General features: G+C 40.3%; 1 protein-coding gene and 1 non-coding gene across 2 annotated transcripts in view; both read right to left on the bottom strand.

Moving 5' to 3' along the window:
- Nucleotides 1–27,707, bottom strand: part of TAF1 (TATA-box binding protein associated factor 1) — a 103,296-nt gene that overhangs the window by 9,839 nt on the left and 65,750 nt on the right. Inside the window, exons 25-35 of the mRNA XM_049767136.1 lie at nucleotides 25,491–25,702; nucleotides 22,735–22,843; nucleotides 21,774–21,872; nucleotides 21,341–21,518; nucleotides 18,946–19,013; nucleotides 17,214–17,336; nucleotides 12,671–12,763; nucleotides 12,360–12,444; nucleotides 6,839–6,906; nucleotides 6,455–6,571; nucleotides 882–1,007 (exon numbers count right to left, since the gene is read on the bottom strand). Coding sequence (XP_049623093.1) covers nucleotides 882–1,007; nucleotides 6,455–6,571; nucleotides 6,839–6,906; nucleotides 12,360–12,444; nucleotides 12,671–12,763; nucleotides 17,214–17,336; nucleotides 18,946–19,013; nucleotides 21,341–21,518; nucleotides 21,774–21,872; nucleotides 22,735–22,843; nucleotides 25,491–25,702 — 1,278 coding nt within the window. The remainder of the gene's footprint in view (nucleotides 1–881; nucleotides 1,008–6,454; nucleotides 6,572–6,838; nucleotides 6,907–12,359; nucleotides 12,445–12,670; nucleotides 12,764–17,213; nucleotides 17,337–18,945; nucleotides 19,014–21,340; nucleotides 21,519–21,773; nucleotides 21,873–22,734; nucleotides 22,844–25,490; nucleotides 25,703–27,707) is intronic.
- Nucleotides 13,537–13,698, bottom strand: LOC125999703 (U1 spliceosomal RNA). Its single transcript, XR_007492183.1, has one exon. It is a non-coding gene; the product is annotated as a U1 spliceosomal RNA (small nuclear RNA).

Here is a 27,707-nt window from a genome sequence, read left to right as displayed (position 1 = left end):
ACACCTACAAGCAACCCCAGGTAGCCCAAATCATCCTCCTAAAAAAATCCTATGAAACAAATATGCCCTTGGATTTCTTTGGATTACTATGTAATCACAAGGAACTTCTTCATTTCTTCCTTTCTTCTTTTTATTTTGTACCCTGGGCCTCAAACAAGCATAGCAAATGCTCTACAGGTGAGCAACATCCCTAGTTCAACTTGTACTTTCAAATCCAAGCTTGCTTTGCTTGTACCTTTTTCCTGTAACTAATATAAAAACATTTTTTATATTCTCTAATAGAGACCTGATTATGATTAGCTAATAGGATTTTTGGGACCACACTCAGTGATGATGCTCAGGGGTTACTCCTGGTGACACTCAGGGCCCCATATGGAATGCCCTACCTGACACCCAGCGGATAGCATTTCTGGCTTCAGATCTTAAGTATCTTCTGGGGTCAGCGGTAAGGCCTTGCATGCAGCTGACCTGTGTTCATTCTCTGAGTCCCACTAAAGTTGATCCCTAAGCACAGAGCCAGGAAAATGCCTGAACACCGCCAGGTGTGGGCACCCCTCCCCCCAAAAAAGTATCTCCTGATACCTCTAGAAATCTAATTTAATAATTTTAATTTAAATTGTAACATAAATTCAGTGAAGTAGCAGAACAATTATTCTATACTCTGTTCTTTCTAGTCACATGCAGATATGCTGATTTCAACAGAAGTAGCGAACAGACAGAAGACAATGCCAATCATGTGGCATGCCATCATCCCAATATTGAAATATTTCTAAGTCTTCATTCCCAAGGTCAAGAGCTTCAATCATCTTTGACACTTCTATCATCACTACAACTTGCCCAAAGCATACTACCAATCTCACAAAAGAAAAAGAATATACTACCTGTATCACCGGTTTTTCTGGAGAGACAGCAGGAATATCTAGGACAGACATATTGCTCTCATCTTGAAATACAGAAGCATCACGAGACACACTGAGAGATGTGTTGGTATCATATAAATCAGGAGGCTGTAGCACAAATTACAAAAGTGAGCTTCTATTTAGGGAAACAGAGTAAGAAATACAGAGAACTTCCCTGAGAGCATTCACCACAGAAAAAGGTCATACTTAGCAATCTATTTAAAAAGAAAACAACATAAAGTTGTTACACAAACATGGGTTTGTGTAAATTTTAAACATGTTGCTCATTCTATAGAAGCAGCTGATACACATGAAATATACTTATATATGTATTAAAATACACAAATTCAGATACCTAAAGCAGAAAAGCAAAGCTAAGGAATGATCCTAAATCCCAACAAAATTTTGTGTCAATAATCTATTTTCTTCTAAGCACTCTTATTCTTGATCCAAGGGTTTGACTTCAATTCCAAGAGTGTAGAATGGGTTAACAGGGTAGGGGTTCATCAAAATATGCTGCTATGGGGCAAAATAACATAGTTAAAAATGCATGGGCTTTGGAATATGTTGCCCTGAGTTTGAATTCTGGCTCTATCATTTTCTGGTTGAGGACTGTTATTTTAATATAAAATATAAAGTCTAATGTCCTGGCGTTGAGGTGAGGCCTCCCTCAGTACGGCACGGCGCCAGTGGCCCCTTTGGCTGGTGGGTTTGAAGGCGCAGGATAATGTCAGAGAAATAATCACAAGCAGTCAAAGTTTTATGATGTCAGCTAGCTTTATTTCACAGCCCTAACTGCCATGTGCATTTCCTCACATGGCTTCTAAGCTAAGCCTTTTTCAAGCAGCCACTTCTCTGCTTCTTCTCTGGCTTTCTCTGCCTGTCTCCCTTTCAGCTGCTCTCCATGCTTTTTTTCCCCCAGGCAACATCTCTCACTTTTTTTTTTTTTGGTTTTTGGGCCACACCCAGCGGTGCTCAGGGGTTACTCCTGGCTGTCTGCTCAGAAATAGCTCCTGGCAGGCACGGGGGACCATATGGGACACCAGGATTAGAACCAACCACTTTAGGTCCTGGATTGGCTGCTTGCAAGGCAAACACCTCTGTGCTATCTCTCCCGGCCCTAGGCAACATCTTTTATCATTTTTATTCCAAACCAAAGACCCATCCCAGGTATAAGTGTGTGACATCCCAGTGAAATTAACATAGGATATTGGGGAAGGGGTTCTTTACAGAGGACTTAAATAAATCAGTTAATCTCTCTAAGCCTTCATTTCCTCAACTAGAAAAACATGAATAACTACCTTACAAGGGTGTCTGGAAAAATAAGAGATGTGGAAACTCCTTATTTCAATGCCCGGTACTCAATAAATTCAGTAAATGGAATACTAAAATACAGGACAGACTGGACTAATAAAGAACAAGCAGGAAATGTAGGAAACCATTATCCAAAAAACTGGCTGGAGAGCCCTAAATTCAATCCCTGGTGCCACAAAAAAAAAAAAAGACTTGGGGGCCAGAATGATAACACAGATTTGCCGTGCATGTGGTCGACCCGGGATGAACCTGGGTTCGATTTCTAGTATTTCATATGGTCCCAAGTCTGCCAGGAGTTATTTCTGAGTGAAGAGCCAGGTGTAGCCCAACAACCAAAACAAAATAAACAAAAAGTAAGCCCACTGACTCAGGGTAGAAATATGCAGCTTCTCACAGAGTGATGACTGCAGTTAGAGAAATAACTACATTGAGAACTCTCATAACAAAGTGAATGAATGAGGGAAGTAGAAAGACTGTCTAGAGTAAAGGCGGGGGTGGAATGGGGAGGAGGGAGATTCAGGACATTGGTGATGGGAATGTTGCACTGGTGAAGGGGGATGTTCTTTACATGACTGAAACCCAACTACAATCATATTTGTAATCCATGTGTTTAAATAAAGATATTAATAAAAAAATAAAGTATACCCCAACCAAAAAAGTTATATTAAAAATTTGAAAAAGAAAAGAATTATGCAGCTTCTAAAATTTCACGTATTCAAAGATTAATGAAATAAAATGGTCATATAAAATGAAGTAAAAAATCAAGACAAAATCTTATTGACAATTCTTGCTTTAAAAGTATGTTTAGGGGGCCGGCGAAGTGGCGCTAGAGGTAAGGTGTCTGCCTTGCAAGCTCTAGCCAAGGAAGGACTGCGGTGGTTCGATCCCCCGGTGTCCCATATGGTCCCCCCAAGCCAGAGGCAATTTCTGAGGGCTTAGCCAGGAGTAACCCCTGAGCATCGAACGGGTGTGGCCCCAAAAAAAAAAAGTATGTTTAGGACCGAAAATGTGGTGCAGTACAGAGTGTAAACCTGCATGTGGGACGTTCTGGGTTTGATACTTGGCACCACAAAAATAAATAAATCTGGGCCCGGAGAGATAGCACAGCGGTGTTTGCCTTGCAAGCAGCTGATCCAGGACCAAAGGTGGTTGGTTCGAATCCCGGTGTCCCATATGGTCCCCCGTGCCTACCAGGAGCTATTTCTGAGCAGACAGCCAGAAGTAACCCCTGAGCAATGCTGGGTGTGGCCCCAAAACTAAAATAAATAAATAAATAAATAAATAAATAAATCTGTCTATAAGTGGGCATGCACACACATGTGTCGTACATGTACAATTAAGAAACCAACATGGGGGCTAGAGAGATAGTACAGCGGTATTTGCCTTGCAAGCAGCCTTTCCAGGACCTAAGGTGGTTGGTTTGAATCCTGGCATCCCATAAGGTCCTCCTATGCCTGCCAGGAGCTATTTCTGAGCAGATAACCAGGAGTAACCCCTGAGCACCACCGGGTGTGGCCCAAAAACCTAAAAAAAAAAAAGAAACCTACTAGTGCCAAAAAGATAGCATAGTGGCAGGGCATTTGCCTAGCACATGGCTGACCCAGGACAGACCTGGGTTCAATTCCTGGCACCCCATATGGTCCCCCAAACTGCCAGGAGCAATTTCTGAGCACAGAACCAGGAGTAACCCCTGGGTGTGCCCCCCCCAAATAAAAACAAAAAAAAGAAGAAAAAAGAAACCTATCTTAAAGAAACTCATCAAAATGTTCAGACTTCCAAGGCCTCCTAAATAGTAGATGTGATCTAGGTCACTTACCTTCTTTGTATTTTCTAGTATTCCCTAAGAATATAACACTTTTATCAACAAAACTGCATGATATTTTGTGGTATCTTTAAAAAAAACAAGCAGAATGATTGAAAACGAGGGTTTTAGAGAAAGAGAGAAAAGCTATTCCAAATAATTACACAGCATATAAATTGGAACAGCAAAAAATAATTAAGAAATGAAAGACTAGGGGAAAACTAAAAGGTAAGCAATTTTAGATAAAATGTTAAGCTAAGAGGATAGAGCCATAGTACAACAGATACGGCACTTGTCTTGCACGTGGCTGTCCCAGATTCAATCCTTGGCATCCCACATGGTGCCCCTGAGGACCACCAGAAGTGATGCCTGACTGCAGAGCCAGGAGTAAGCCCTGAGCACAGCTGACTATGGCCCAAAAACCAAATAATTAAGCTGAATGTATAATGCAATTCACGCTAAGTGAAATAAAAAGACTCCTGCTGTGCTTCTATATAACAGGATTTTTTCCTTTTGTTTATAAACACCATTGTTAAAAAGTTATTCATGGTTGAGTTTCATTCTTACAATGTACACCACCATTCAACCATGAACATTTTCCACCACCAAATGTCTCCAGTTTCCCTCCCATCTTCCCCACTGCCTGCCTCTGAGGCAGGCATTTTATCCCTCTGTCTCCCCACCTTTTCTTCCATTTAGTACAACAGGAATTATGTTAGGACAGATTGATATTACACAAAGACTAGCAATAGCTGACTTTGAGAACAGTAAATAAATAAGGACAATCAGTTATGTATATTTTGCTCAGGTTAAAAATTAATAAACTAAGCTTGCTAATTTTTTTGTGTTTTTTGGGCCACACCTGGCAGTGCTCAGGGGTTATTCCTGGCTCCATGCTCAGAAATTGCTCCTGGCAGGCACGGGGGACCATATTGAATGCTGGGATTCGAACTGAAGATCTTCCGCATGAAAGGCAAACACCTTACCTCCATGCTATCTCTCCGGCCCCCTAAGCTTGCTATTTCATTCATTTATTTTAGTGCTACCAGAGCTTCACACACCAGGCAGGAAACTACCACTGAGCTACATCCTCAATATTTGGTTTAGTATTTTAAAATTCATATTAATGAGTAAAAGGTAAAGTAGAATAATAAAGAGATACCACTAACATATTATTCTTTACAAGCATTCCTTTAACCGAATGACAGCTCAAGAAGGAAAGCAGCTGCCAGCTTTACCTCAGCCACTTGTGTTCATGTGGGAGGAAAAGAGGAAAGAAGATGACTTTTGGGTATAATAAGGCTTTGAATAGAGCAAACTATGTGCCACTCAGTGGCTAGGCATCCTGGGCAGCAATGTAAAATACAGGCTCTAACTTGTGGGAATTGTGGGCCTATAAGCAAACAGGGTTGGGCAGGAGTAACTCCTGAGCACCTCAGGGTGTGACCCAAAAGCCAAAAATGAAAGAAAAGAAAGAAGAAAAAAGAAAGAAGGAAAGAAAGAAGGAAGGAAGGAAGGAAGGAAGGAAGGAAGGAAGGAAGGAAGGAAGGAAGGAAGGAAGGAAGGAAGGAAGGAAGGAAGAAAGAAAGAAAGAAAGAAAGAAAGAAAGAAAGAAAGAAAGAAAGAAAGAAAGAAAGAAAGAAAGAAAGAGAGAGAGAGAGAGAGAAAGAAAGAAAGAAAGAGAGAAAGAAAGAAAGAAAGAGAGAAAGAGAGAAAGAGAGAGAGAGAGAAAGAAAGAGAGAGAAAGAAAGAAAGAAAGAAAGAAAGAAAGAAAGAAAGAAAGAAAGAAAGAAAGAAAGAAAGAAAGAAAGAAAGAAAGAAAGAAAGAGATCCAAGAATGGAATATTATGCAGCTGTCTGAAAAAATGAAGCCATAAAATTTGCTTATGGATGGAAATGGAGATTATTATGCTGAGTGAAATGAGACAGAGGGAAAGGGATAAACACAGAATAATCTTACTCATTTATGGGATATAAAAATGATAGATAGTATGATAATAATATCCAGACAGACAATAGAAATAAGGGTCACAAGTCCAGGTTAGGGTAGAAAGTTTGCCACAAAGAGCACTGAGTGCAGTTAAGAGTAGTGAAGGGTTCTCCTAGATCAATGATAATTGGAACTGATCACTCTGGACAAGAACTCAATGCAGAAGGGGGAGAAAGTGACATGCAAAGCACCCCTTCTTTAACAATAATGCAAACCACAAGGTCAAAAAGGAAAAGAGAAAGAGAGAAGCAAATTGCCTTCCCTAGAGACAGGTGAGGGTGGAGGAAGGGAGGGAAACGGGAGACATTGATGTTGGGAAGGGTGAACTGGTGAAGGATGGTGTATTCTGTATAATTGAAACGCAACAACGAACATTTTGTAACCATGCTGCTAAATAAAACAATTAAAATTAAAAAACTGTCAGATCAGGTTCTTAGTCCCCAAACTCACCTGAGGTGTATAGGGCCCTGGGGTCATTGGGTCCAAGCTTTCCAATTCTGCTTCCTCCAAAGCTGCTTCTTTAGCTGTACAAATATCCTTTTCAAGTTGAGTCAAATGTTCATCATACTGAGAAATAAAGAAATTATCTGAATTCAGTCATCATGTGTTTCAGGCACTGGGGATTTTAAAATAAGAAAGCAAAATTCATTTCCACGGTGCTTCCAGTTATAGTCTTTTGAAAAAAAATAAAAACATTTAGCACTAGATAGGAAAATACAACAGGGAAGCAAATGATACAGGGTGGGAATTAGGATAAGATTTTCCATTTGAAAACAAGATAACAGGAATTCTAGAAAAGCTGGATCTCCAAAGATACTCCTTTTTACCACCTACCTCAGTTAATGTCTGGTAACAAACATTCACAATCTCTTGCGCAGTCTTAGTATACTGACTCTCAGGCCCTGTAAAATGAAAAAAAAAAAAAGAGAAAGAAAAAAAAAAAAAGAAAAGGCCATTATCTGCAGTCCTCAGTTCAGTTTTAACTTAAATTGTTGCTCTCCTTTTCGAGGTAACAAAATTCATACACAGACACTAAAATAATTTATTTGGATACCCATTATTCACTTTCAGTGATTATTAATATATGGTCAATCTTGTCTCATTCATACCCCAACTTTTATACTCTTCCCATGTTATTCTGAAGAAATTTCAGTATTCTAACATTTTACCAATAGGCATCTTTTAAGTTTCTTTGCAGCCATACCTGGCAGTGCTCAGAGCTCTCTCCTGGCACTACTCAAGCTACCATATGTGGTGCCAGAAATCAACCCTGAGTTGGCTAAATGCAAGGCAAATGCCCAACCCACTGTACTATCATTCTAGCCCCAGGATTCTTATACTTCAATAGTAAATACATGACCACAAACAGTTGTCAAAACCCACAAAATGAAAAACAAGGAGTAAACCCTAATGTAAACTATGAGCACTAAACTATAAATTTCAGTGATAATGTGCCCATGCATGTAAGTTTACTGAATATAACAAATATACTATTTTAGTGAAACATGTTGATAATGGCAGTATAAGCTATGCATGTGATAACAACATCACATGTGTTGCAAGTGGGTACAGGATATAGGAAAATTCTAAATTATTTATGCTCATTTTTTGATATTTGAGCTACTCTATAAAATTAGTCTATTTGGGTGTGGCCCAAAAAGCATGAAAAAAATCACAATGAGATATCAACTAACACCAGAGAGACTGGCACACATCAAAAAGAATAAGATCAACCAGTGCTGGCACAGATGCAGGGAGAAAGGGACTCTCAATCATTGCTGATGCAAATGTCAACTATACCAGATCTTTTGAAAAACAATATGGGCATTCCTTAGAAAATTAGAAGCTTAATTTCCATAAAATCCAGCAATACAGCTCCTGGAACATACCCTAGGAGCCTCAAAACAATGCAGAAAAGTAATCTGCACTCCTATGTTCATTGTGGCACTGTTCTCAAAAGCCAGAATCTGGAAACAATTCAAATGCCCAAGGACAGATGAGTGAATAAAGAAACTATGTACATGTACACCCATATTATGCAGCTATTAGGACATGTGAAATAATGAAATTTCCTGATAATACACAGATGGACATGGAGAATATTATGCTGAATAAAGTATAGAGGGAGAGGGACATAAAAACAAAACAAAACAAAAACAAACAAACAAAAATATAGTATGAGAATAACATCCAAAGGCAATAGAAATGGGGGAGAAGTGCAGTTAGGACAAAGAAAGAATCACTATAACAATAATAATTGAAAATGATCACTCTGGACAAGAAGTGGGTGTGGAAAGGTGGTAAAGTAATAGGCACTTTACCCTTTTGGTTACAGTATTGCAAATCACAGTGCCTAAAAGGAAAATTAAGGGAAATAAATAAGAAAAATATTTGCTATAGATGTAGGCTGGGAGGGTGGGAGACTGGGTTGGAATGGAAAGGAATATGGAGATATTGGTGGCGGAAAATGAACACAGATTAAAGGATGGCTAATGGAACACTGAATGAGTAAAACTCAACAATCAATACCTTTTACCTCTATGTCAATGATTCATAAAAATATTTCAAGATATTTGGGCTGGAGCGGTGGTGCAAGCATTAGGGCTTCTGCCTTGTACGCACTAACCTTGAACGACCCACTGTTCGATCCCCTGGCATCCCATATGGTCCCCCAAGCCAGGAGCGATTTCTGAGTGCATCGCCAGGAGTAACCCCTGAGCGTCACTGGGTGTGGCTCAAAAACCAAAAAAAAATATTTTTTAAGATATTATAAGTGTTCCTTCTAGGATTCCCTGCATCTCAATGCCACAGACATATTCTTTCCTTGACTTTTTGGCCTTTCATATCTGGAGAATCCCACAATCTCCTTGGTATTAGTATTCTTCCTCAGTAAAACACTTTTAAGTCCAAGTGTTGATCACAGTGCTATTTGGTGATAATAATAAATTAGGCAAACTGTAATAAAGAACATGTTCAAGGATATGGACTAATTTAGTGTATGATAAAGGTGGTATTTCAATGGCCAAAAAAAACATAAAATAAGCTATTAATACCTCAATCCCAGCATCCAATGGCCCCCTGAGCATAGCTGAGTGTGGCCCAAATAAATATTTTTTAATCCTTGAATTCTGGGGTCGTACCTTCTGCTGCTCAAGAGCCACTCCTAGTAGTTCTCGAGAAACCATAAGCAGTGTGAAGATTCAATCCAGGGTTTGCTGCATGCAAGGCATGTGCCTGAACCCCTGTACCATTTCCCTAGCCCCTAACAATTTTTAAAAGTCAGCATTTCAACTGGTAGAAAGAATAGGTATTCCATAAATATGATCAGGGGTCTCAAACTCAATTTACCTGGGGGCCACAGGAAGCAAAGTTGGGGTGATCATGAGTGCAAAGTCAGTAGTAAGCCTTGAACATTGAGGGGTGAGACCCAAACAACTAAAACAAAACGAAACAAAATTCCTCTAGGGCAGGGCCACAAAGTGTTGTACGGAGGGCTGCAAACGGCCCATGGCCGCGAGTTTGAGACCCCTGATGTAGACTCTTTAGCTAATTATTTGAATTGAAATTATGTTAGACATTCATCTCAATTTTTCTTAAATTCTCTCTTTAAAAAATTGAACTAGAGGGCCGGAGCGGTGGTGCAAGTGGTAGGGCATTTGTCTTGCATGAGCTAACCTAGGACGAACCATAGTTCGATCCTCCAGCAACCCATATGGTCCCCCAAGCCTGGAAAGATTTCTGAGTGCATAGCCAGGAGTAACCCCTGAGTGTCACTGGGTGTGTCCCAAAAAGAAAAAAAATTACACTAGAGGAGCCGGAGCAATAGCACAGTGGTAGTGTGTTTGCCTTGCACGAGGCTGACCCAGGACGGATCTCAGTTCGATTCCCGGTGTCCCATATGGTTCCCCAAGCCAGAGCGATTTCTGAGCTCATAGCCAGGAGTAACCCCTGAATGTCACTGCATGTGGCCCAAAAAGCAAAAAAAAAATTGCACTAGACAGTTCAGAGTAAAGTTCACAAGCAGTTGACACTGGTGCACCAGGGCTCTCAAACTCGCGGCCCGCAAACGGCCCTCCGTACAACATTTTGTGGCCCTGCCCTAGAGGAATCTTTTTTTGTTTTGTTTTGTTTTAGTTGTTTGGGTCACACCCCCCAATGTTCAAGGCTTACTACTGACTTTGCACTCAAGGATCACCCCGACTTTGCCTCCTGTGGCCCGCAGGTAAATTGAGTTTGAGACCCCTGTATGTGGTCTCTTGAGCAGAGCCAGGTGTAAACCTAAAGCATAGCTGAGTGTGGCCCCCAAATGCAAAAAAATACCCAAAATAAACAAAGCCAGCAATATTCAAATATTTGGGACCAAAGCAATAGTACAGTGAGTAAGGCATTTACCTTACAAGGGGCTAACTGGGATCAATCCCTGGCATATAGTCCCCAGGAGTCCTGCCAGGAGTGATCCTCAAGTACAGTCAGAATTAAGTCCTGAGCACTTCCAGGTGTGACCTCAAAAAATTAACTCAAATTACAATATATGGGACATAAAATCTTTAGAAGTTTACTCCTGTTTAGCCACTATTTACTCCCCCCAAAACACAAAAACAAATACGAAAGGGGGCTGGGGTGATAGCACAGTGGTAGGGTGTTTGCCTTGCAAGCTAACCTGGGATGGACCTAGGTTCAATCCCCAGCATCCCATACGGTCTCCTGGCCTTGCCAGGAATGATTCTGAGCACAGAGCCAAAAGTAACCCTTGAGCACCGTCAGATGTGGCCCCAAATCAAAAACAAACAAACAAAACCATAATGCCTGTTGTACCTCAACTGGATTGTGAATTACTTGAAGAGTATCTATGAACTTCCTATTTGAAGTGGCTAATGTAGAAATTTAGCATATAGTATTCAATCTATTGATTACATACTAGCAAAAATTCCATGCTATGAAAACTCTGACCTGGATTTCAATTACTGATCTACATGACACATTCCTCTACTTCCATCTAGCAGTGGTCCTCAAACTATGGCCCGCGGGCCACATATTGTATCTGTTTTGTTTCTTCATTGCAAAACAAGATATATGCAGTGTGCATAAGAATTCATTCATAAGTTTTGTTTTTACTATAGTCAGACCCTCCAATGGTCTGAGGGTCAGTGAACTGGCCCCCTGTTTAAAAAGTTTGAGGACCCCTACTAAGGTCTTTGAGAATTAATGAGTTTTCGGATCTAAAGAAGTTAATTTGAATTTTATTATTTCATATTTCAGTGTTTCCCAAAGTCTAAAAAGAAGGAAAAATAGGACCAGAGAGATAGCTCAAAGGGCTGAAGCACAAGTTTTGCATGTGGGAAGCCTAGGTTTGATCCCTGACATCAATCAATCCCTTAAGCACCAATGAGAGTAGCCCTATCCAAGCACCACCTGGTCTAATCCCAAATAAATTTTAAAAATGGTAACTGGGGGCCAGAGCAATAGCACAGCAGTAGGGCATTCGCCTTGCATGCAGCCAACCCAAGATGGACATGAGACGAGTTCAATCCCCGGCATCCCATATGGTCCCCCGAGCCTGCCAGGAGTGATTTCTGAGTGCAGAGCCAGGACCTCTAAGCACCATAGGGTGTGGCCCAAAAAATTAAAACAAAACAAATAAAAGCAGTACAGTGGTAAAGCACTGTATGTGGCCAACCCAGGTTCAATTTCTATCACCACATATGGTTTTCTGAGCCCACCAATAGTGAACACTAAATGCACCGACTGTCAGATGTGGCTCAAAAAAAAGCAAAAGCAAAAGGTACACTGAGTTTTTTTTTTTATTTTTGGGTCACACCTGTTTGACACTCAGGGGTTACTCCTGGCTATGAGCTCAGAAATTGCCCCTGGCTTGGGGGGACCATATGGGATGCCGGGGGATCGAACCTCGGTCCGTCCTACGCTAGCGCTTGCAAGGCTTACCTTACCTCTAGCGCCACCTTCCCGGCCCCGTACACTGAGTTTTTATCATAAACTTATTTTCAAACATTACACAACATATATACAATGTGCCTGCGTAAAAAAGCAAAATATGGGCTGGGGTAATAGCACAGCGAGTAGGGCTGCAGTTGACCTGAGTTCAATCCTCAGCATCCTATATGGTCCCCTAAACCTGATAGGAGTAATTTCTGAGCACAGAGCCAGGAGTAATCTCTGAGCACCACTGAGTGTGGCCCAATCCCCCCAAAGGGCAAAATAAACCACCTGAATGATTCTGCTGATTATCACTATCCAAGGATGTTTTTCTATCCACTAAAAATTTAATACTGCTAAATTGCTAAAATTTATTTATTTTTATGAACAGATTGAAGAGAAAAAACAGAGAAATACTCACCATTATACTTAACACTATTAGCCAAAATTAGATTGACATCATCTAGGAAGCTCTCACGACTCTGATATTTGTGCTTGGAGATATTCTGTGATCAAAAGAATCAGTGGTTCAATATAAATACTAAGTTATTTTATTCTAAAAATTCATAGCACACCAGGTACGGTGTTTGCCTTGCATTGGGCTGACCATGGTTCAATCCTCGGCATCCCATATATCCTACCGAGCTTGCCAGGAGTAATTTCTGAATGCGGAGGCACTGCCGGGTATAACCCAAAAACTAAAAAAAAAATATTTCAGATCAAACCACTTACCTTACGTATAGTCTCTAAATCCATTGGACTGACAATCACTTTGTAATAATCTGGAACAAATTTCTTATTAACTGGGTGATGAAATGGCCATGACTAGTAAAAAGAAAAGTAGGAGAAATTAAATGAAAGACATTGTTTATACCAGAGATTCTCAGTCTTTATTGGGTTAAAATTATTTCTAAAATTCTGAAAAAAGCCCAAGGAAACAAAACTTAATTTAAGGAGTTCACAGACTCTGTTACGATTTTTTATGCCATGATATGATAAGAAACCTATCTACACACAAAAAAATTCTTATTCCTGACTGCCTTTCTTAAGTATCATAGCAATGGAGCAAGAGATATAAAATAGTTCAGTGAGGAAGGTACCTACATTACACATGGTCAACCCAAATTCAATCCCTGGACCCACGCATGTATAATCCCCCAAGGACCATCAAGAGTGATCCCTGAGAATAGTCAGTGCAGCCCCAAAACAAACAAAAATTTCCAAAGAACCTAAGTATTATTACTAAAAATGACATTCATTTCCCACTACAATGTCTCCAATAGTTACTGTGCCTATGCAGGGGGATAAAGAAAAGGAGAAAAAAAAGCACAAAACAATCATTTTCCACATGTTTATTTATCGATTGACCGATTTTTTTGACGTCTTTATTTTGGTGTGGAGATTATGGTTGATGTCTCCAATATTATTTTATTTTATATTGTCTTGTCTTGCTCTTTTTGCACTGGAGCATGATTTGATTTCAGAACCGAGACTATTGTGTGGTGCCTGTCTTTATTGCTATAGTGCTCACTGGTTATTTAATTCGATATTTTTTTCTGTATTGTTGTGGTATTTCAATTACCTTTTTTTTTTCTTCAGGGGAGACTGCGAACGCAGTCCCCCACTACCACAAATTATGCAGTCGAGTTTCCCACATTTGGAGAAATCGCAGGGGTCAGCACATCCGGAGTGCAATGGGTGAGCCTCGCCCTGGGGAAACCACCTTCGTGAACATGGTATCTCCCCTGCCAGGTAAGTATCAATTACCTTTCTCACATCCTCTCTCAAACTAAGGTTGGAAGCCTCTAGAGGGACTCAGCCCATTTTCAGCATATTTGACTTTTGACTTCTTTTTTTTCCCTCTTATTTTGTACCCCATTCTATTGCTTTTCTTGCCTTCAAACAAAACCACATACCTCGATTTTTCTAGCTCTGCCTCTTAAATAGAAGGGGAAACGAGGGCTCCAGGACCAAACAGATATGTGATCACTAATAGTAAGCCAGACAAAGAGGGGTCCACCTACTCTAGCAGCCCGGGGGGTGATGGTGAGGTATATGGGTTGTAGAAAGGGAACTGGAATGGGAAGAGGACATAGTTGGTGATGGGTATTCCCCTGACTCAATGTTAATATGTACCTAAAATACTACTGTGAAAGATATGTAAGCCATTATGGAAAAAATGTGTTTTTTTTTTTTTTTTTTTTGGTTTTTGGGCCACACCCGGTGACGCTCAGGGGTTACTCCTGGCTATATGCGCTCAGAAGTCGCTCCTGGCTTGGGGGACCATATGGGGCGCCGGGGGATCGAACCGCGGTCCGTCTCCTAGGCTAGCGCAGGTAAGGCAGGCACCTTACCTCCAGCGCCACCGCCCGGCCCCGAAAAAATGTGTTTTTAATCAGAAAAAAAAGAGGGTAAGAATCTTGCCTTGATTGTGGGGTTGGAGAGATAGCATAGAGATAGGCCGTTTGCCTTGCATGCAGAAGGACGGTGGTTCGAATCCCAGTATTCCATATGGTCCCCCAAGCCTGCCAGGAGCAATTTATGAGCATAGAGCCAGGAGTAACCTCTGAGCACTGCCAGATGTGACCCAAAAACCAAAAAAAAAAAAAAAAAAAAAAAAAAGAATCTTGCCTTGCATATGGCTGACCTGGGTTCTAACTCTGGCACACCTTATGATACCTGAGCACTGCCAAGAGTGCTGAGGACAAGACCAGAAATAAGCCTAAACACAGCTGGATGTAGCTCTAAACCAAAACATTTTCTTTTCTTTTTTTTTTTGGTTTTTTTTTTTTTTGGTTTTTTGGGCCACACCCGGCGGTACTCAGGGGTTTCTCCTGGCTGTCTGCTTAGAAATAGCTCCTGGCAGGCACGGGGGACCCTATGGGACACCGGGATTCGAACCAACCACCTTAGGTCCTGGATCGGCTGCTTGCAAGGCAAACACCGCTGTGCTATCTCTCCGGGCCCACCAAAACATTTTCTAAAAGTCTTAAATTCTTATAAGAAAATTAAATGTATTTCTTTCTTCTCTTTTTCCTTCTTTTCTTTTTATTAATTTTTTAATACATTTGCTCTCACTTATTTGGAAACAAATGTGTTATGATCAACTATGTGATACATGCTCTTTAAAATAAATTAAAAATTTTAAATGAGGAAAATTTTATGATATAATACTTTGGCAATGATTTCATAAGTATATTACAAACCACAGGTCACAACAGAAAATTTAAATAAATGGGATTACCATATTTAAATTTTTGTGCAGCAAAGGACTTTTAGCAGAGTAAAAAAATGAGAGAAAACATTTGCAAATATTATATTTGTAAGGATCTTGTAGATAAAATACACAAAGAATTAAAATTCAACAACAAAAAACATCCTGTTCAAAAATGGGAAAATAATTCACATTTTTCCCCTTGTGTTCTCTAAGAAATGTCTGTTTATTTTCTCTTCCCCTCTTTGATAGGGTTTTTGAAAAAAAATTTGTTCATTTTGTGAGTATTTTATATATCCTGGATATCAAGCCTTCAAAAAAAATGACATACATAACCAATCAGAGACCTGTCATAAAATTCAATTGAAACTAGATACCAAACACTGAATAATTATCAAACTTTTAGTCAAGAAGGTTCTTTGTATCCAAAATATCCCATTCAATGGAATCTTCATGTCTTTCTAGGTCTATTCAAGATTATTTCAATACTAAATGTCCACTAATAGTAAGAAAGAATGTCTCTATATCTAGTTTCCTGGCTCTGTTTTTTCATTAAATAACATTTATTTATTTATTTGGTTTTTGGGCCACACCTGGCAGTGCTCAGTGGTTACTCCTAGCTCTGTGCTCATAAATAGCTCCTGGCAGGTTCAGGGTACCATATGGGATGCTGAGGATCAAATCCAGGTCTGTCCTGGGTCAGCCAAGTGCAAGGCAAATGCCCTACCACTGTGTCATCACGCCAGTGCCTGGCCCTATTTTTTTTTTACTATTTTTGGTTAAATATCTTTAAGCTAATCAATTTTAATTTAATCACCTCAAAATAGTTACAAACTTGTTCATAATTGAGTTTCAGTCATATAATGTTCCAACACGCATCCATTAAAAAGTACACATTTCCTACGACCAATTACCCCAGTTTCCCTCCCACACTCCACATGCCTCTATGGCAGACATTTTTCTTCTCAAGCTCTCTTTCCCTATCATTTTTCCTTTTGGGCATTGTGGTTTTCAATTACTGAAGGGGAATCATGCATATCACTTTTCCCCCTTCCACCACCCAATTCTTGTCCAGAGTGATCATTTCCGACTATCATTGTCATAGTGGTCCCTTCTCTGACCTAACCTAATCCTAGTTTAGAAGTCCAATGTGCTATCCATTGCGCTACAGAGCCTGGTTAACCTAATCCTAGTTTAAAATTTATTTTATTTTATTTTATTTTGATTTTTGGGTCACACCCAGCAGCGCTCAGGGGTTACTTCTCGCTCTATGCTCAGAAATTGCTCCTGGCAGGCTCAGGGGACCATATGGGATGACAGGATTCGAACCACTGTCCTTCTTTATGCAAGATAAAGTTGGGGCCAGAGCAGTGGCGCAAGAAGTAGGGTGTTTGCCTTGCACGCGCTAACCTAGAACAGACCGCAGTTCAATCCCCTGACGTCCCATGTGGTCCCCCAAGCCAGGAGCGATTTCTGAGCACATAGCCAAGAGTAACCACTGAGCATCACAGGGTGTAGCCCAAAAAGAAAAAAAAACAATAAGATAAAGTTAAAAAGTTGTTTATAGTTGAGTTTCAGTCACATAATGCTCAACACCCATCCTTTCACCAATAGTCATTTCCCATCACCAATTTCCCAAGTTTCCCTCCTATCACTGCCTCTACCAAGCCTTTGCCTGCCTATGGCACACTTTTCTTCTCTCTTTTTTACTTTCTGATCTTTATTTTCAATGTTAATTAAATCACAGCCTATTAAATCATAACCAATGGCCAGAGAGAATACAGTGGGTAGGGTGTTTGTCTTGCAAGTGGCTGACCTGGGTTTCATTCTTGGCATCCCATATGATCTCTGAGCACTATAAATATTAATTCCTGAAAACAAAGCCAGGAGTAATCCCTGAGCATTGCCGTTCGACACAACATCCCCCCCCCAAATTATATAACCTGTCTGAAATGACAGCAAACACTACTTCACAAACACACACAACTACACACACACTGTGGTCCATTTATTTCTCTGGTACTAACTTCACCATATTTATTTAGCACAAAGACAACTTACATCTGGAACCGCCATCATTTTCTGGGTGACAATGTTGTCTAGAATGAAAGAAAATGCCACTTGGTCATCATCATCCAACAAGGGGTTGATAGCCTTCTCTAAACGAGCCAGTTTATCTTCTTTCTGAAATAAAAGAGAAGTGGGATCAGGTATATAGTTTAGTGGTAGAGTGAATGTTTCAACCTTATTAGGACCTGAGTTTAACTACTGTCACTCCCTTTCAAAATAATAAAAAAGCAGAGGTTTCCCTGAGAAATTATTACCACAGAAAAGTTAAAGATAATTCAAGGTTCAACTATTTATTATCCCTGCTCCATAAAATATAACTGACCTGTCAACTTGTTTCTGGTAAAATATCCAAATAAAAACTTTTACCATTTTTTGTGTCATACCCAGGAGTGCTCAGGAATCTCCTGGTTTTGCTCAGGTGACCATATTGGGTGTCAGAAGATTAAACACAGGCCAGCAACATGCAAGGCAAATGCACTTTCTGCTATACTATCACTTAGGTCCCAGATAAAGACTTTTATTTTGGTTTTGGTTTTTGGGCTATACCCAGCAGCTCTCAGGTGTTATTCCTGGCTCTGAACTCAGAAATAATTCCTGGCAGGCTTGGGAATGGGGATTGAACCCGAGTAAGTTCCGGTTTGGCCGCATGCAAGGAAAATACCCTACCCACCCTGGCCTCCAGACTTTTAATTCTAACCTTTCTGATGGGTATGTTGTACTATCTTATATAATTAACTCTGTATTTCTCTAAGGATCAAGTTGAGATTAGTTATTCAGTTATACCCTGTTAGGAATGTCTACATTGGGGCAGAAGAAAGTACAGCAGGTAGTAATTTTGGCTTGTACACAGATGACCTGGGTTTGATTCTTGTCACCTCATATGGTCCCCTGTGAGCAGAACCAGCAGCAAACCCTGAGCACCTCTGGGTGTGCCCCCAAATCAGAAATATCTATACCAACATTAATATCATCACATTTGTTTTGTAAGTTTGCAAGGCACCAATTATTTTTGTCAAAGAGATAAATGGAATATAGATTATCTTTCAGTAATTAAAATACAGGAACCATTCTGATACCTTAACAATGAAAACATACTATGCATAGAAGAGGCTCTGTTTTGTTCCCTGACACCACACCGTCCACTGATGACTACGAGAGTGACTCCAGAGCACTGAACCAGAAAACCTCAAGCAAACAATGGAGGTAGTCCAAAAACAAGAAAAAATAAATTAATTCAAATTCCAGGACTGAGGAGATATCTCAGAGAACCAGAGCACATGTCTAGCATGCACAAGGTTCCAGGTTCAATATTCAGAAACTTGCGCTTCAAGCGCTGCTAGGTGTGTAACTCTGATGGCTCCTAGCACCACTGGAGACCCAAAAATAAATTAAAATTCCTCCCAGCCAATACACAATCTCTTTAGCTCCAGCTGACTTCCTGTGATTTCACTTCCTTTATGCATTTCTAAAGAGTAATGTGAGTTCTAGATTTTAATCCCAGCCCTATGAAATAGTCATGATGTCCAGGCTTAATTTCTTCTAATGGCCTTAGTTTGATCAGTAACAAAAGGAAGGGATGGGCTATGTGATTTATATAGTCCCTTTCAGATACTAACAAACCTGCTGCTCCCAACTCTACTCCTCGTTCTATTACATTCCTACTGCCTCAACTCTACTTGATATATCAAATTCCATTGACTTTATATGGTTTTAAATGCCATACCTCTTTGAGTTTTTCATCACAGAGATCCAGCATGGATTGAGAGATCTGGGTCAGTGAATGTTTTGGGCCTAGATCATAGAGAAACAACAAGATGAAACCATTAAATACTGGAAGCAAAAGCTAGCAATACATATCCAGACTGTTACACATTTACCTGGAAACCCAAGTTATGCAAGAAACTTGTTTCCTGGGGCTAGAGAGGTAGCATGGAGGTAGGGCTTTTGCCTTGCATGCAGAAGGATGGTGTTTTGAATCCCGGCATCCCATAATGGTCCCTAGAGCCTGCCACTAGTGATTTCTGAGTGTAGAGCCAGGAGTAACCCCTGAGCGCTGCCAGGTGTGACCCAAACTCCCACCCCCCAAAAAAACCTTGCTTCCTATAAGGCTAAACAGATATAGCACAAAACTGGAAATAGTACAGAGGGTAAGGTGCTTGCCTTAAATACAGTCAATCTATGGGGCTGAAGCAATAGCACAGTGGTAGAGTGTTTACCTTGAACGTGCCAAGCCCAGATGGACCCCAGTTCGATTCCCAGCATCTCATATAGTCCCTGAGCCTGCCAGGAGCGACTTCTAAGCGAAAAATCAGGAGTAACCCCTGAACGCTATCGGGAGTGACCGCCCCCCCCCTCCGAAAACAAAACAATACAGCCAATCTAAGTTCAATTTCCAGCATTATACATGGTCCCTCAAGTACCAGCAGAAGTAATTCTCAGTGCAAAGCCAAGAGTAACTCCTAAGCATTGTCAGGCAAATGTGATTCTCCCCACCTCCCCCAATAAAACCTAGCAATTTCATCAATATTTTCCAATATCTAACACATAGCAGACATAAAATATGAATAATTTTTAACTATTGTTATTTTCCTATGTACATTACTCCATTAAAAAGTATTAATACTGGGGCCAGAGTGATAGCACAGTGGTAGGGCATTTGCTTTGCATGTGGCTGAACCAGGACAGACCTTGGTTCAATCTCAGCATCCCATATGGTCCCCCCAAGCCAGGAGCGATTTCTGAGTGCACAGCCAGGAGTAGCCCGAGTGTCATGGGGTGTGGCCCAAAAACAAAAATAATGTATTCATACTTAAAGTGTTCATTTTTGCAATGTGTATGACATTTGGGCCTAACAAATTTATTCTTTCCTTATATATGTTTGGCACTTTTCTAGGCCCTGGCTCAGCAAATTGAAACCATAAGATGTAGTGTCACTAGGTAAGGAAGTAGTGGTAGAATAAAAAATATGATGATACATGACAAAAAATTCATTGTGCTGGGAGTGCACAGTGGATAAAAAAAATCTGTTGTTTGGGACCTTGAGTAAGTCTTCATAAAGAGCCGTAATAATTTGGTTTGGAAATATGAATGATACTTTATCTCTGAAAGGGAAGAAAGGGCATCTTAGACAGACAGCAAGATTAGAAAGGCATGAAAGAATGGCATATGACACTGAGTGAAATATAATGTTCAATGTGGCAGGAATCTGAAGCAGAAACAGGAATTATTCACTAGAATTAAGATCTGGACCACAACTTGTAAAAGTTCTTAAAATCTGGGGTCGCAGTGATGGCACAAGCGAGAGGGCATCTGCCTTGCACGAGCTAACATAGGATGGACCGCGGATCAACCTCCCGGCATCCCATATGGTAACCCAAGCCAGGAGCAATTTCTGAGCGCATAGCCAGAAGTAACCCCTGAGCGTCACTGGGTGCAGCCCAAAAACCAAAAACCAATAAAAAAGTTCTTAAAATCTAAGTACTACTGTTAACCAAAATTTACAGATGAGAACCTGAGATTATGTGAGGTTAAATAACTTGTTGAATATAGTTCAATTAGTATGCAGAAATCATGATTTTTTTCTATCTGTACACTTAATTTCTACACTTAAAAAATTAATGTACTCAAGGATACAGCTGGAAAACAGAAAACTTCATCTTTTTCATGAAAAAGCTTTTCCTCATTATATTTCCATATTTTGAGCAAAGCATATATATAACAATCCCTATGAGATTGTAGACAAAAAAAGATGTCACACACAAAAAACATGATCACAAGAATCTATTTTGCACAGGTCCTATCCATAATAAACGTTTTTCCATTTACCTAGGTACCTTTATTCTATTATGTCCCATGCAATTGTCTCATTTCAACAAACTGAATACAAATTCTACAGAGGATACATAAAAAGTAAGCAGTAATAAAAAGAACCAAATACTCAATGACTAAAATGTATACTAACACATTTTCATAGTGTGTCATCTTGCAGGCAAACAGTAATACATTACACATTACACGTTCTTTCAATGTACTCTAGTCTGAATTTGGGACTATTACAGGATATGTAAGGCTCTGCAACATATCCTTTGCATTCAAGGAACAGATCAGATGGTTCTTACCATTGTAGGTTGCACTATTTTTCACAATTAGTTCCAAATGCTCTCTAAACTCTTCCCGAGATGGATAGAGGCGTTTCCGCACATTTTCTCGAAGTGTTTGTAAATCCATTGGCCTGGTGATGATTTTATAGTAGTCCTTTACAACCTTTGCATTGACTGGTGTATGAAAAGGGTATGTCTGTGCAAACAAAAGGAAGCACTATTCATGCCAGAATCAAATTTTGAAGATTCTCTCATACATTTTTCATAAATACCTAACAATTAACCCAAAATAATCCTTTCTAGATGGAACAGGTCTGTTTCCTCTACTATGCTATTAAAAAAAATCCCAAATGAGGAGATCTGGGTATTCAAGACTTTATTACCTACAATCTGAAATCCCAAAATAAATTACTATTTAATGTATTTAAGACATGACTGCAAATGAACTCACATTTGGAAGATCTCTCATGTCATTGATGATAGATTCCAAAATGGACGACAGTGTCACCATGGGGTCTGTCCGACGCCGGTGGATGGATTTATGAGGTCTCTAAGTAGAAATAAAAAATCTGAATGCTTCTTAAAATTAAAAAAAGTACTGGGCTGTGACTATAACTCAGCAACAGAATGCAACCATGTGTGTTGTGCAGCTCTGGGTCTAATCCTCAGCATCTCAATCAATCAATTAGAAAAAGAACTTTTTTTTGGTTTTTGGGTCACACCTGGCAAGCACGCAGGAGTTACTCCTGGCTCTGTGCTCAGAAATCACTCCTGGCAGGCTCAGGGTACCATATAGGATGCCAGGATTCGAACCACATTGGTCCTGGTTCAGCCACGTGCAAGGCAAATGCCCCACCACTGTGCTATCTCTCCGGCCCCTAGAAAAAGCACTTTTTAAAGCCCAGGTGGCTGATAAAATACATGCTTTGCATGTGGATGTCCTAGATTTTTTCCCTGTTATATAGCAAAGTCCCCCAAACTCTACCTTGAGTGGCCCCTGAGCACTGCTGAATATCCCCATTGTAAAGAAATTTTATAATACTTTGTGAACAGAAAATTTTCTAATAAACAACACACAATTTTCAGAGTAAGATCAAATGGAGCCTTTAATGCTATACTGGAATCATAGTTAAGGTCTAGGTTTTTATTTTCTTTTTTATCTGGGCATACTTAGTTGTGTGCTATTCCTGGCAGAAACCACATCTTAAACTGTGAGTCATAATCTTATATAGTGTTGTATTAACTGCAAGATGGGAGTGGCCATAAAGATCTTAATTAGTTCTAAAATAATTTGTTTAACGAAAGGGGTTTTTAGTGGAAAAAGTTTAAAAAACTTAGAGGATTGGGGGGATCTGGAGGACTCATTGGCAATACAATCTGGTTAGAAAAAAGCAATGCAGATAGATACTCACATTCAAATAGTCACAGTGGACAGTGGTTCCAACTCGTCGTTTCTTCTTGGGAGGAAGCTGTTGTTTAGGGAACTTGAGAACCAGAGATTTTCTACGAACCTCATCTGCACTGGAATCAATTAACAGACATAGAATGCAATTTGTTTCTAGTTACCAAGGGCGGAAGGCAACTGCAATGACAAATCTAAAGCATGAGTCTGAGAAGGAAAAAAAAGCAGCCAAAGGCAAGCAGCACACATCCCCATTCAGAGGGTTAGTCTACGTCTACATCTGAGATACATACTCAGCTCTCTACACTTCTAGAAAAGGCCATTTTCTCTGTTGAATAAAATCCTCTCTCTCCCCTTCCTCATAATCTCTAAAAAAGCCATTTTATTAAATTGTCATAGAATTGCCAAATTAATAAAGAACTGGACAATAAAAAAAACCTAAAGGGTTGGGGCCGGAGAGATAGCATGGAGGTATCTTCTGCATGCCTTTCATCCCGGCATCCCATATGGTCCCCTGTGCCTGCCAGGGGCAATTTCTGAGCCTAGAGACAGGAGTAACCCCTGAGCACTGCCAGGTGTGGCCCAAAAACAAACAAACAAACAAAAAACAAATAAAGAACTAGACAAGCCACAATTTCACCTGAGTTTCACATTTGGAACTTATGAGAAACAGGCTACAGAAATTTCAACATTATATCTTACAGTTAATGGTCTAGGAAAGTTAACTTATTTACAATGAAAGGGAGCAAGGGATGTGGCTCAAGAATATGTGCCTTGCATGAGAGGCTCTTAACTTGATGTTTGGTAATGCATGGCTGTTAGAACACCACCCATCCTGAAGTCGTCTCCAAAACTGAAAAAATAAAAACATGAAAAAAGTAGAAACTGTATTGTACTGCATAATTGTCAAATTTTATGCCAAAATTTTTGCTAGAAAGGTAGGTTGTGACCATTATATGAAAATTTTAAAATTTTGGTTTTGGGTCACACCCAACAAAGATTTGGAATTACTCCTGGCTCTGCATTCAAGGATTATATTCCTTGTGGTATTAGGGGACCAATGATATGCAAAGGTGCAAGACAAGTGTTTTGTATTATCTCTCTGGTACTATCTTTCTAGTCCCTATATGAAACAAATTTGCATCAGCGTTACTTAAAAATCATTATTAGGAGGGCTGGAGAGATATAGAAGTAGGTAAGGTGCTTGCCTTAAATATAGCCAACCCTATATGGAGCAAGGAAAGCCTCTTCAAGTGGTGTTGGCACAACTATCATAACAATGTGAATGAATGAGGGCAGTAGAAAGCCATTCTAGAGTATAGGTGGGGGTGGGGTGGGGAGGAGAAAGATTTGGGACACTGGTGATGGGAATGTTGCACAGGTAATTGGGGTGTTCTTTACGTGACTAAAACCCAACTATAATCATATTTGTAATCAAGGTGTTTAAATTAAAAAATTAATTAAAAAATGTAGCCAACCAAGGTTGGATCCCAGCATCTAAGATGGTCCCCCAATCCTCCCAGGGGTTATACCAGGCGTTCAGAGTAAGAAGTAAGCACCAAGCATCACAAGGTGTGCCCCATCCAAAACAAAAACAAAAATATCATTGGGGCCAGAGATATAGTACTGAGCACTGATGGACATGACCCAAAACTAAGAAAAAATCACTTATTACTAAACTATCTTTAATAAGCTATTAGGATGCACAGAATATTCCTATACTTTAAAAATGTGACCCTACATATACTTCTAAAATGTGGAGAAGATGGGGCCAGAGTGTTATCACATAGAGTAGGGTACTTGTCTTGCATGCTGATAAACCAGGTTTGATTTCCAGCACAACATAAAACCCCCCCAAGCCCCACCAGGATTGACCCCTTGGCACAAAACTAGGAGTAAGCACAAATGGGTGTGGCGCCAAAACAAAAAAAATATTTTTAAATATGGAGATGATTATGTGGTGAAATATAAAAATTAAAAACTGGCTTGAAATGAACTAATCTTGGATTTTTCTCAACAAAAAGGTCCATCCACCTTCTCCTTTTCCACTGTAGGAGATTCAAGATGCATATTATTTTTCTAATGTGCTCTTTTTGCTGTGTTCTATTTTGTCTTTAATGTAATCTATTTTATTATTTTGTAAATAACTGAGTAGATGTAGAAGTCAGAGTTTGATGTCAGATGAATGGAGCTGGGTCCACAGAGATAGCACAGTGGATATAGTACTTGCCTTGAGTGAACAACTCCCATATTTAATACCAGGCACCCCATATGGTCTCCAGAGCACTGCCAGGAGTAATTTATGAATGCAGAGCCAGGAGCAACCCCTGGTTGTGCACTGCTGGTTGTGACCCAAATTCCAAAAAGGGGGGAGAGGGAGCTGGAGTGACAGTATAGCAAGTAAAGTGTATGCCTTGCATGAGGCTGACCTGGGTTTAATCCCTGACACCCTATAGAGTCTCTAATGTGATGCCAGGAGTTAGCCCCAGAGAACAAAGACAGGAGTAAGTTCTGAGCACAAATGGGTCTATCTCAAAAATCAATAAAATAAGAAAAAAAGAAGTCAGAAAGCAGCAAGGAGCTGCTGAACAGTTTTTACAAAATGTTAATTTCTGGCAACAATTGCTGAGGGAAATTCATTAATGTTAACCTCTCAAGTTCTATGTCAGAGAATAAACACATCACATTCACCTCTACCACACATCAACATCAACAAACCTGTTGGACAGTTATCACCCATGTCATTTTCTGCCTGCTTCTACTTACCTCTCAATGAGCTGTTTTCCCAACACAATCTTGGTCCCTTCAACCTTGATAAGTTCTTCATTATCATTATGAATGACTGTTTTTTCCAACTCCTCCTCCTGCTCCTCTGTCATGGCAACAGGGTTGGATGGTGGAGCATTTGTTTGATAATAGAGGGGGCAGAATTTGTTTGTCCTCATGTGCCCAATGGCACCACAAGCTCCACATTTTAGCTGCAGAGGTAAAGTATCAATATGTCAAAGGTAAGTAGTCCACATGATGGTAGCATTGAGGAATCCATACAGTATAAAGAAATGGTTAATGTTTTGCATGTGGGAGGCCTGAATTTAATTTGTTAGTACTGCAGCACTACTGGGAACCACTGAGCACCACTTGCTGCGACCCACAAAATAAACAACAGAAGTTAATAAAGAGAAATAGATATGAAGTAGGAGAGAAATGAAGAACTTAAGAATTTTTGAAACTCAGAATTTTCACTCTACTTGTTACATACCTTTCAACTAAAAGTCATCAAAAAAGTATGTATATAGAAATTATATATTAAAGGCTAGAGAGATAGTATATTCCTTGCATGAAGCCAACCCCAAATTGGATTCACAGTACTGCATACGGTTCCATGAGCACTGCCAGGGGTTACTCCTGAGCAGAGCCAGAAGAAAAGACTCTGAGCACCATCACGTGTGGTCCAGAAGCCCCCCCAATAAAAACAGATACAATAAGGGGACTAGAGACTTTCAGAACACTTGTACGTGTATGAGATAATGATTATTCTAGACACTATCTCATATTGTCAAGCATGATTCCAGTGCTGGGGATGGAGAGATAGCGCAGTGGTAGAGTGTTTGCCTTGCATTCAGCCGACACAGGATGGTGGTTTGATTCCCGGCATCCCATATGGTCCCCCAAGCCTGCCAAGTGTGATTTCTGAGCACAGATTCAGAAGTAAACCCTGAGCATTGGCTCGGTGTGGCCCAACCCCACCCCTCAAATTAAATAGATCCCCAATGCCACAAAATATAAAAACCTCTACTACACTACAACCAATTATGCAACTACATCACACACACCATTACCAGAGATGCAATTCCCAAGTAACACTACTATAGAACCTATAAAATAAATGTAGCCATGAAGATAGTTCAAAGGGCTGGAGTGCATGCCTTGAATATATCAAGCCCTGAGTTTGGCCAAATAAGGCCCAAACTAGACAAGTACAGCTAGGAATGTCTAGGGGATTCCCTCAGCACTGCTTGGAGGTCCCACAAATTTTTTTTGGGGGTCACACCCGGCAGTGCTCAGGGGCTATTCCTGGCTCCATGCTCAGAAATTGCTCCTGGCAGGCACGGGGGACCATATGGGACGCCGAGATTCGAACCGATGACCTTCTGCATGAAAGGCAAACGCCTTACCTCCATGCTATCTCTCCGGCCCCATCCCACAAATTTTTTTAGCTTTCAGATGATACTCAGGACTTTTCAGGATTTACTCCTGGATCTCTGCACAGGGATTATTCCTAGCAGGCCCAAGGGAACTACATCAGGTGACATGGATTGAACCAAGTCTGTAGCATACAAGGCAAATGCATTACCTGCTTTTGATACAAACCATACACACACACACACACTTTTGTTTCTGGGTTACACCTGTGGCTCTGCACTCAGGGAACCACTCCTCTGAGAGGGCTCAGGGGTTCGTATATGATTCTGGAGATCAAACTGGATCAGAAGCATATAAGATAAGTACCTTGCCTACTGTACTATCTCTCCAGCCCTTCAGAAAAAATGTAAAGAGAAAGTAAAGTTCAGAGACTGACAATTCTTTTTGTTTTGTTTTTGGGCCACAGCCAGTGATGCTTGGGTTACACTGGCTCTGCACTCAGGACTGAACAGTTCTTTAAAAAAATCAAGTAGTACAGTGTACAGGGCATTTGACTTGCTCATAACTACCTGCATTTCTTCCCTGGCATTCCATGAGTACAAGAGTGCAGAGCCAGGAATACACCTGTCAGGGCCAGAATGATAGCACAGCAGTAGGGCATTTGCCTTGTATGCTGCCAACCCAGAACAGACCTGAGTTTGATTCCCAGCACTCTATATGGTCCCTCAAGCCTGCCAGGTATGATTTCTGAGTGCATAGCCAGGAGGAACCCCTGAGCACCACTATATTCCCCTGAATGCAACTGGGTCTGGCCCAAAAATAAAAAAAAATCTGTCAGAG

This window comes from Suncus etruscus, chromosome X (assembly GCF_024139225.1).
Source record: "Suncus etruscus isolate mSunEtr1 chromosome X, mSunEtr1.pri.cur, whole genome shotgun sequence".
NCBI classification, from domain to species: Eukaryota; Metazoa; Chordata; class Mammalia; order Eulipotyphla; family Soricidae; genus Suncus; species Suncus etruscus.
The sequence above is the reverse complement of the archived record's forward strand: the minus strand, read 5'-3'. Positions and strand labels throughout refer to the sequence as shown.